The 11,611-nt window shown below is 37.8% G+C and overlaps 1 protein-coding gene across 3 annotated transcripts in view; it reads left to right on the top strand.

Moving 5' to 3' along the window:
* Positions 1-9,432, top strand: part of LOC139953038 (bifunctional 3'-phosphoadenosine 5'-phosphosulfate synthase-like) — a 36,444-nt gene extending 27,012 nt beyond the window's left edge. For 2 of the 3 annotated variants that reach the window (XM_071952434.1, XM_071952432.1), the window contains exons 7-12: positions 2,976-3,087; positions 4,025-4,230; positions 5,376-5,637; positions 6,167-6,309; positions 6,918-7,043; positions 7,984-9,432. In XM_071952434.1, coding sequence (XP_071808535.1) covers positions 2,976-3,087; positions 4,025-4,230; positions 5,376-5,637; positions 6,167-6,309; positions 6,918-7,043; positions 7,984-8,226 — 1,092 coding nt within the window. In that variant the 3' untranslated portion in view covers positions 8,227-9,432. The remainder of the gene's footprint in view (positions 1-2,975; positions 3,088-4,024; positions 4,231-5,375; positions 5,638-6,166; positions 6,310-6,917; positions 7,044-7,983) is intronic. The other variant, XR_011787931.1, reaches the window with a different exon arrangement.
* The last annotated feature ends 2,179 nt before the right edge of the window (positions 9,433-11,611 follow it).

The raw sequence follows: 11,611 nt of genomic DNA on the forward strand, positions 1-11,611 counted from the left end.
TTTTTGGGGGGAATTGTTGGGAGATAATCCGTCTCAAGACCTATCAACTGGGCACAATTTCATAAAGCCTGTAAGCACGAACATTTGCTTAGCATGAAATTTCTTCCTTGATATAAACAGGATTACCAACCAAATTTCCATTTGTTGCATATTGCTTGTTACTGGTATTCAGCTGGTGTTCGCTTATCCTAAAAATCACGTGGAAATTTGTATGGTAATTCTGTTTTTATCAAGGAAGAAATTTCATGCTTAGCACATTTTCGTGGTTACAGGGTTTTTGAAATCGGGCCCTGCTGCTTTAAAGAATGACGAAGTATTTGGATCAAATTTTTATCATTGTTCCGGTATCTTCTCTGTTTTTTTCCTATCCTATCACCATTGTCTCTATTCACTCACCACAACCACTCAATCCATTGGCATGTTTGTTTGATGATTACTGATTACTGGACAAGGTCCGCACTCAAACACTGAAAAAGCCTTTTCTGTGAACAGAGGATGTACCACACCTGAACGTACCAGGATATTTATTTTACTTGTGGCCCTACTGGTCGATAAAATCTGGACTGACAGAGTCTCGTAAACATGACAGGTTTGACTACAACTTGACGCAGTTTATGGTGGGCGCTGACTAATGAAAGATCATACACTGCTGTGAAAAGACTGAAGCCTGGTTCATACTTCCTGTATGTGGTACAAATTTTGACGTCACAAATCCGCAATGAATAATTTGCAACAGTTGAAATGTGCTCAACTCCTGCGAAACATTCGCTGCGATAATGGCAAAGTGATGTCAACATTTGCTTCACGTCTATCAAATGCAGCATTTGGGGATCATCATCGTGTGACTAAAACAAGTGTTTACATTAGTTTCATGATCATAGGTGGGCACAAATGATTATTTTTTTTACAAGTAACTGGAAGCTAAAGTTAAATTCTCGGGTTTTCTTCTTTTTATTGTTGAATTGATTTACTTTCATATTTGTACGATCATAAACAACCTTAACGAAACGAAATCTCTCCCACGTTAATCTCCAAAGTGGTTGGGGCCACAATGTGCCAGAAGTCTGAATAGGTGTAACACTTGTACAGTCTTTAAAATCCGTAAAATCTTAGCTGCTATAAAATAAACTCGCGAAAACATATTGAATACAGCTGTGTGAGCCTTTTTGAGATATGGCGGACACAATGCTACAACACTACAAGGTTTGGATAAACTGCGCACACCTAAACCAAACAGAACACTCATATCACGTCCACCATACCTCAAAAAGGCTGATAGAGATGCCATTTACAAATGCCATTCCTTACATTATTATTCTTATTATTAGTATTATTATTTTATTCGCCAAAACAGAACAAAACAAATTACATTGACAACATTATACCCCAAGATGGGCAAGGGACAACAAAAGCAAATACATACTATGATCCGTAGATCTGTTGCCCCACATCTGAGGTACACAATAAAATTAATATAGATTTAACATAATATAGTACACAAAGCAAGAATAAAAGCAGAAAATTAAAAACCAAAAGAAAATGATAAACATATATTAAGAATAAAAATAAATTGAATTAAATTAAAAATAAATAAATAAGTAAAAATAACAGATGAGGTAAGGATAAACAATAAAGATGTGTCAGAACAAAGTATGAGGCATAAAACATACCAGCATATTTTGGTACTTAATATTTCAAGATGACCTGCAAAAAAACCCAAGTTCCTATTTACTGAATGCATCCGGCCTCATTAGACATGGTTAGATGCACAGTTACAGGATTCGGCTACTTTTTCAAAATATCCACAGATTTACATTAAACTTTAGGGTTTGAAGATAATGATAGTGCAAAGCTTCCCTCCAAATATTACTAGCTGAGGTTGTGTAGTTTTTGAGAAATGGGTAAAACAAGTCACAAAAAATTTGTCGTCTCATGAGACAAAAATTATTTTAGCATGTTAAATGCCATTAACCAGTTATGATATTATACCAAAACTATAGCATAACTGGTTTATACGTTTTTACATGCTAAAACTGAGACAAAAATTATTTGTTTTACTAATTTCGTAAAAATTACAGCACCTCAGTTTCAAGGGAAGCTTTCTACTATCATAATCTTCAAACTGTGTAAGTTTAATGTAAATCTGTGATCATTGTGTTTTTTGTTAGGAAAAATTACATAGACTCTTTAAAGGGTCTATGTATTTTTTTGTAGGACAAAAAAACACAATGTCCACAGAATTACACTAAACTTACACAGTTTGAAGATAATGATAGTAAAAAGCTTCCCTGGAAATATTTCTTGCTGAGGTGCTGTAGTTTTTCAGAAATGAGTAAAACAGTGTCATGAAAATAGTTTTCGTCTCAGAACACCCCAGATCGCAGAGTAGGGCTTTTTAAAACCAAAGATAAAAAAATGTTAGTAGGCTTTGCTCTCGCAAGCTTTCATGCTTTGCACTCACAGTTTAGTTTTTTTTTCAACATCCCTGAACTGCTGTTCGGTATTTCTGGCTCTAATTTAATACCCAGTCACCAGTTACCAATGTTATATTACTACCCCGCAGTGTTTTTTGTTTAAAGTGGAATTCTTTAGGAAAAGTGAACCCCGATCAACATTGGAAGAGCGGTAAAGCCAAGGGCGAGCAGTTCAACATTAATATTCATGTTTAGATTTGGGGCCATCAATGCTGAAGTGCAATCTGGAGGAATTCTGTGCTGGACAGCACAGTGTTTTTTGCTCAAAGTGCAGAGCAAAATTTGTTAGTTCTGGATAGGCCCGCCCAGCACTGCCCACCGTAGCTACATCACTAACCTTGACAGCCCCTGTTCAACTTGTATTTCTTGTGTCAATGTGTAAAGATTCAGAATAAATAATAAAAAAATTCAATAAGACTACCCCGGACCACTGTATTAACTCTGAAGTGTAGTATTTAAAGAAGGTTAATGATTCCGAGTCTATGTTGATTATGTTTCTAGGTGGACATGCAGTGGGTCCAAGTTCTAGCTGAGGGCTGGGCCTCGCCTATGACTGGATTCATGCGAGAGAGAGAGTTTCTACAGTGTCAGCATTTCAACTGCATCCTTGACGGTAAGAAGATCCCTTGTCTTAAAGATTTCTGGGAATGAAAATAAGAAAAGGGCCAGTGGTCGATTTGACAAATTTATTAAGTTAGTAACTCATCTTAAGGGAGTAGCTTTAAGTTTTTAATATCTCCTAGGACTAGAGGACTAGTCCACAATCTTTGTGAAATCGGCCCAAGGTCCCAATTTCGTAGAGTTGCTTAAAGGCAGTGGACACTATTGGTAATTACTCAAAAAAATTATTAGCATAAAACCTTTCTTGGTGACGAGTAATGGGGAGAGGTTGATGGTATAAAACATTGTGAGAAACGACTCCCTCTGAAGTGCCATAGTTCTTGAGAAAGAAGTAATTTTCCACGAATTTGATTTTGAGACCTCAGATTTAGAACTTGAGGTCTTGAAATCAACCGTCTAAACGCACACAACTTTGTGTGACAAGGGTGTTTTTTCTTTCATTATCATCTCGCAAGTTCGATGACCGATTGAGCTCAAATTTTCACAGGTCAGTTATTTTATGCATATGTTGAGATACACCAACTGTGAAGGCTAGTCTTTGACAGTTACATTACCAATAGTGTCCACTGCCTTTAAGCACAAAAAGTAGCTGAGCACAACAGAATTTACTTCCAGCCAAATTACCCCATGTCATATGTACAATTTGTGACTGGTTTTATGCTCATATCTGCTAAGCAGACAATTGTTAAGTAATATTTTTGCAAAAGCGGCTCTATGAAACTGGGTCCTGAATTGAATTGAGGATGGTTACGGTGATTCCACTTCAGGCATTTACACTTAAGGTTGGTGGAAGTGTATTTTGTGATGTGATCGAGCTAAATAAGTTGTTTGTCTGAAATACCATTGTGGAGAACCAAGGCGAAACAAAAAATAGACGATTTAAATGCCAAAATTCAGTTTTTTGTAAATGTCTGAACTTCTTCTCATAGGCGGTGCGATCAACCAATCAGTGCCGATCGTTCTGTCCATCTCTACGGAAGACAAGGACCGACTCGCTGACAAGAATGCCTTCTCGCTGTCTTACGAGGGTCAGCGCGTGGCTATATTACGTTCTCCGGAGTTCTACGCTCATCATAAGGAGGAGAGATGCTGCCGTCAGTGGGGGACTAGTAATCCTGGCCATCCGTACATCAAGGTATGTCTTATTAATTTTGGTTTTTACCCATACACCGATGTGTGTTAGCACTGTATACTCAGTACTTTCCCGAGTCCTGTGAAAAAATCACAGCGATTTACTCGGGTGGGATTAGAACATTGCAAGGGTCGTGGGTTCTTATGTCGTTGCGGTACCCGCTGCCAAAACATAGGATTCGAACTGCCTCTAGCTACCTGGCAACCACGGTAGTCTAGTTAGTAAGACACTGCTCTAGAACTGCAAGGGTTGTGGGTTTGAATCCCACCGGAGTAAAATGCCTTTGATATTTTTTCACAGGATTTAGGAAAGTACCGAGTATTCAGTGCTAACACACATCGGTGTATGGGTAAAAACCAATATTCTGTAAATTCAACATGTAAATTCAACATCTCTTAAGGTATGTCTTGACATCTTGGAATAAGGTTGCCGGCCTGATAGTTCATTCTAAACTCTTTGAGTGCCACGTTTGCATATGTTCAATCTATTTTATGTATTCTGAAAGCGCCTCTATTGTACAACTTTTGTTTTATGTACTCGCAAAAAGCTGTTAATCGTATCAAACATGTACATGTATGACCTATAGTATGTTCTTATAATTACGAGAGGGCATTATCAATTAAGATTTTTTTTTTTTCTTTTTACAGAATTTCAAAACCTCAAAAAGCTTGGAATTTTAAGTTAAAAATGCGAAAAAGTGGCTACTACAAGAGTTGAACGAGTTGACATTGTTTGCGGGCACACAAATGAGTTTGGTATGGAGGCTTTGGATTATAACCTCAATATACCCTAATCAGAAAACACCCATCGCACATGCATGCGCATCTCCTGTCAGCCATTTTGTGTGTCAAAACGTGCACAAAAGGATGCAACACGTGTTTACGTAACTCTGAACAATGTACGTCTACCATTTCTGCCTTTTTGGGGAGTCCATTCCATTTGTGCATATTTTTATGTACTGACAGGCGGACAGGAGACACCAGTGTATGTGGGCTGCGCATTGTGAATAAGACCTATTGCACGTGTTTCAGGACTCTTTACTTACAGTAACTATATGTCTCTGCAATCTGAGACGGCATCTCCAGGTTTCTTGAGGAGACATTTTGTCTTGAAGATGAATAATCATTTTAACCATATCTCAATCTCAGATGGTAATGGAAAGTGGTGACTGGCTCGTTGGAGGAGATCTAGAAGTTCTGGATCATATACGCTGGAACGACGGGCTCGATGAGTACCGTCTAACACCCAATCAGCTGCGGGATAAGTTCCGTAAACTCGGCGCCGATGCGGTCTTTGCGTTCCAGCTGCGTAATCCCGTGCACAATGGCCACGCCCTGCTGATGAATGACACTAAGAGACGTCTGAAGGAACGTGGATACAAGAAACCTACTCTGCTGCTTCACCCTCTAGGTAAGGTCCTCCGACAAACTCTCAACGAGAGGGGTTTTTCCCCACTTCATGATCTTTTTAAAAGTTGCATTGGTTTAAAAGCACCAGTGTCAATGAATATTTACTTTTTCAACCAGGAGAAATTAGACTTCTATCTATTCAAGATGGCGTCGTTATATGGCAACACGGTTTGCAGGCTCTCTTTGGTTCTGAAGTGGAAAAAGTGCAATGTTTTAAATTTCTTGGTTAACATTTATCATCAGATTTGAAATGGGGATGTAATGCCGATACTGTTGTTAAGAAAGGTCAGCAAAGATTATTTTTCTTGAGACAGCTGAGAAGCTTCCATGTCAGTCAGGCACATCTATTGAAGTTCTACCGAGCGGTGATAGGGGCTAAGTTTAGGCCTAAAATACAGGGGGTTATCTACAGTAATGTGTTTCCCTCTGACATATTATCAAATAAACTAACTCATAAATGGCTTATAAGTGTCACATTAAATCAATTCTTTGATTGGAATCGCTGATTATTATTATTTCCTCTCTTTTAGGTGGTTGGACCAAACAAGATGACGTGCCTCTTCCAGTTCGTATGAAGCAACATCACTCTATCCTAAGCGAGGGTGTTCTAGATCCAGAGAGCACCGTACTAGCAATCTTCCCGTCTCCTATGATGTATGCAGGACCAACAGAGGTGAGCAACAATGTTTGGGTCTTGTTCCCTGACTGTTTTGCTGTTTGCTGATGAGATATGTTTTGTGCTTGTTGTGTTGAGCAATCAGTACTCGGTTTATTTAAGACAAATTTTTTTTATGAGGTTTGGAATTAGGGTGTATAAGTTGAGGTGACCAAGCCTGACACTGAATGGATAATTTTGTCATCATTGCCTTGGTGCCCCATGACATGTTCCAGTATCAGGCCTGATACAGTACTTCACACAGAGGCAATTGCCTCATTGCCTCTGGTCTTTGCCTTGGTACCCTTTGAAAAGTTCAAATGGTCGGGTTGGCATAGTGGTATATTTCCGTGCTTCCATCTCTGGAAAGTATCAGGCCAGGCTTAGGTTATTTTATACAGAAAGACTTCTCCTCCTGACTGACTCTGTTTGTATACCACTCGTTGGTATCACACTGCTGTAGATGCAAAGGTCGTGGGTTCGAATCCCACCCGACTATTATATGCCTGTGACTGAGTATACAGTGCTAACACACATCGGTGTGTACTGGTAAAACCAAGAATGAATATTCGTTATCCCTAATGCAAATTTAACATCTATTGACTCTGTTTGTGTTTAATTTCCAGGTACAATGGCACGCTAAAGCTCGTATGGCTACTGGGGCAAACTTCTACATTGTGGGTCGCGACCCCGCTGGTATGCCGCACCCGGAGGGTAAACGAGACCTGTATGATCATTCCCATGGTAGAAAGGTATGTACGAATCACAAATGATAACAAAAATTACATAAATCTTGCCCTCTTAAATTAAAAATACAAAAATGTTGCCCTCTTGCATTTGTTGCCATCACTGGGGTCAAACAAAAAAAGCGTACCTGTGCATTTACGCCATTCACAAGCCAATGATAGGTCAACCTTTGACCTCAGTTAGGGTGCTGTTTCAGTTTGTGATCAGATGTAGAACAAAAAGCCACTCCAACAGCTTTGTTTCACTTACTGCATTTCTTTGAAACTCCTTGCCTGGTGCATGTTTCCCTCCATCCTAAAGAGGAGTATCAATTCCTACCTTTAGCCCTCTTTGATTTATTTTTTATCTTGAATATTTTCTTTAAGCCCTTTACCAAGAGTAACCTTTAAGACTCGATTGGGCAAACTTGCATATATATATATATATATATATATATAACAAAAATTCAAACACAAGTCAGCGTGTTAAAGGAACACGTTGCCTTGGATCGGTCGAGTTGGTCTTTTAAAAGCGTTTGAAACCGTTTGTTATGAAATGCATATGGTTAGAAAGACGTTTTAAAAGTAGAATATAATGATCCACACAAGTATCACTCAAAATTGCACGGTTTTCCTTTTACCTCGTCGACTAACACGGTCGGCCATTTATGGGAGTCAAATTTTTGACTCCCATAAATGGCCGACCGTGTTAGTTCGTGATACTTGTGTGGATCATTATATTCTACTTTTAAAACATCTTTCTAACCATATGCATTTCATAAGAAACGGTTTCAAACACTTTTTTTAGACCAACTCGTCCGATCCAAGGCAACGTGTTCCTTTAAAAAAAAAGAAATTTCAGTTGTATCTGTTGTCCGAGTGTGAATTGTAACTCAAAAAAAGAGTGGATGACTTACGTTGGAAACCTCCCCTTAGTTCAAAGTTTTCTTGATGCCTTATTCTTTAGGTGCTGACTATGGCCCCTGGTCTAACCCAGCTAGAGATCATCCCATTCCGTGTCGCTGCCTACAACACCAAGAAGAAGGCCATGGACTTCTTCGATCCAGAGAAGAAGGAAGACTTTGACTTCATCTCGGGGACTCGTATGCGCAAGTTGGCCCGATCAGGTGATATGCCGCCAGACGGTTTCATGGCACCTAAAGCCTGGGAGATTCTCTGCAATTACTACAAGTCGCTGCCATTGAAGTAAAATGGTTATACTGCCCTCTAACTGTTGAGAGAGATGTGTTCAGAGACATCTCTTCTGAAGTGAGAATATTTTCAGAGCCATGATTTTCCATATTTTTTAAAACTGTTATATGAGACTGTGACACCTGTTGTATTTGAATACTTCAAATGAGGTGAAAGTTGACTTATATCAAGCGTCACTGCAAAAACGTTGTGTCTAGATTTCGCAAAATTTGTGTGTCACACAAAAATGACAATTTCAATCTCATGCGTATAGAAAGTTCTATTGCGAGAGATGCAACATTCTTGACAATTTCAATCTCATGCATATAGAAAGTGCTATTGCAAGAGGTGCAACATTCTTGACAATTTCAATCTCATGCATATATAGAAAGTGCTATTGCAAGAGGTGCAACATTCTTGCACAGACACATCGATTTGATCTTCTAAATCCAGTAAAAATTTGGAAACTTTTAATTCTCATTTTGGGAAGGAATGTCAAGTCTGAATGAATGGCTTCAGCTGTTGCTATGGCTGTTGATAAGTCCTATACTTTAATGCTGTCATTGCAGCCATTATGCATAGTCATAGTTGAAGTCACTTGATTCAGACTCAACATGATGTATCTGAACAGCTTTTCTTAATAGATGACAAGACTGCCCTCGTGAGGTGACCTTTGATTAGTCTGACCTCACCATTCTTTTTAGAGTCTTTCTTCCATTTTTAAAAGTTTAACTATTTAGTTTATTTATGTACATGTTTCTTCCATGGATCAACTTCCTCAATATTCATAATTCCAGTTAATGTCATTCCAATGAAATGTCCAAATACTTGACAATGTCCTAATGAAATGCCGAACAAAACCTGATGAATTAAAAAAAAAAGTGTCTACAAGCTACGTTTTATTTAAAGTGATTGCACCTGAACATTCTTCAACGATAAAGTGGTGGTCATATAAAAACTGAAACTGAATTGTGGTCGTGGGATGTACGTAGAATAGGGGTACTGTTTAAATGGGAATTGTAGTAAATTCAGAAATTTTAGAAACATGCTGCTTGCTGCTCTTCAAGATGGTTAGTCAGAAAAATATTCATATTTTTGCGTCAGAAAAACATTAGTGAGCAATCACAGCCCACTGGTAAAGAGGGGTTCAAAGGTCGAATCAAGTTTAGTGATGCACTTATTTGTCAATGAGAAATAGAGTCCTTGTGGAAAATGGAACAACAAATTAGTATACACATAATGAATGTTTATGAGTGCAATGGTGCGAATATGTTCATGAGTTGAAAGATGGAATGTTCTATTCAATGAGGCGGAGCCGAGTTGAATGGAACATTCCAGCTTTCAACGAATGAACATATTCGCACCATTGCACGAATGAAAAACATTCATTATTTGTTTTATATAACATCCAAGTAGATCTTTGTAATTTTGATTGAAAGATACAACTTTCAAAACAAACAAAGCGTAGGCCTACAATTTTTAATTGTAGAAGCCAAATGCTAGTAATTTTACATAATATGCCTTGCAGTAACACTGCTGCGTTACCAAAGACACGCGCGCGCATTGATGTTTTTTTTACTCAGCTTTTTCGTTCCATCCGAAAAGTACCATTGCACGCTGGCAGCGTGCAATGGTACATTTCGGATGGAACGAAAAAGCACGGTGAGTGACTCGGCGTGCAATGGTACTTTTATTTGCTATCACGTGACGGACAATCCTCCAATCAAATGGCAAGGATCTGCTTGGGTGTTATATAAAAAACTTTAATGGTTTAATAATGCTAACTGTGTTTGAGGCAAATTTTGACAACATCAACAACATTTGATTGTATTTGAGGCAATTTTTGACAACATCAACAACATTCAATATCATATATTTTTGAATCTGTGGGTTTTTATATTTGTTCATACAGGAACAGTTTCTGTTCATTCTAGAATATGGTGTTCAATTAAATTGGCTTTGAACTTCACCTTTTGATTGACCCCAAAATGTTGTTTTGGACTGACAGACTCACTCATGGTTGATAAACAAAGGCGCAATGTTTCATAAATATTGCTCTTAAAAGTTTCATAAGAGCTTTTACTGGAAAATGATATTACCTTTGGACCGCCTTTTAAAGGAACACGTTGCCTTTGATCGGGCGAGTTGATCTTTGAAAAGCATTCTGTAACCGTTTGTTATAAAATGCATATGGGTAGAAAGATGTTGTAAAAATAGAATACAATGATCTACACAAATATGCCTTGAAATTGTGTGGTTTTCTTTTTATCTCGTCGACTAACACTGTCCGCTATTTATGGGAGTCAAATTTTTAACTCCCATAAATGATCGACCGTGTTAGTTCGCGACGTAAAAGGAAAATCATGATACTTGTGTGGATCATTATAGTCTACTTTGAAAACATCTTTCTAACCATTTGCATTTCAAACAGTTTCAAACGTTTTTTATAGAACAACTCACCCGATCCAAGGCATTGTGTTCATTTAATGTCTAGCATTAGAAACAAAACTGAAAAAGTCTGTGAAATTAATATTATTTCCATGTTCTTATTTTCTCGTAGGAAGGTCTTTGGAGTTTTAAGGTTAATTTTTTTTAATAAACAGAAACACTTGCAGATTGACAAATAGACTATTTTTGGTATAAGATCGCAATTCGCATGTTTCTGAAATTAAACTGTAGACTCCTTGCGCAACGTGCAGCATGCTAACATATGCCTATCTTGTCTGAAGTCTTGTGGAAATCAAGCTTTTGCACAAAAAAATTGACTTCAAAAAGGTGGATGCGCATTTTTGGGGGGTGTGTTTGCGTTGTGCAAAGTGTCTACTTACAAATAATGGAAATGCTAGACTTGTTCAAGTCTTCCCAGTATTTTATTCTGGGAAAATATTAAAAGGTGCGGCCAAATTATTTGTTCATTAACTTTGACATAATGTGGAAGAGACTTTTAATTATTCGTCATGCTCAGTTTAATGAGTGTGCTTCGACCACAGTTGAGGGGTTTTGATTTTAAACAATCGAACAATGAAATTAACGAATAAATGGAAATTTAGGGCCTCAATTTCATAGAGCTGCTTTAGCAGAAAATATTGCTCGACACTTTTCTGCTTAGCAGAAATGAGCAGGGTACCAGTCACAAATTGTATTTGTGACATTGTAGTTTGGCTGGTAAACATAATGTGGTTGTACGCTTTAGCTTTATTTTGTGCTTGAAATTGGGCCCAGTTTCTTAGCACCTTGGAATTTATGTAAAAAGTATGAAACCATGAACAATACTGAGGAGACTTCAACAAGTCTAACACTGCAATATCTTATAAAATTAAAGACTATATTTTCTGTACTGTTGCTTTTTGACCTTTTTTTGTCAAAATTAATAATAATAATAATATATAGCTTGGATCATGAAT

The sequence above is a fragment of the Asterias amurensis genome, chromosome 21, assembly GCF_032118995.1.
Source record: "Asterias amurensis chromosome 21, ASM3211899v1".
Lineage (NCBI taxonomy): Eukaryota > Metazoa > Echinodermata > Asteroidea > Forcipulatida > Asteriidae > Asterias > Asterias amurensis.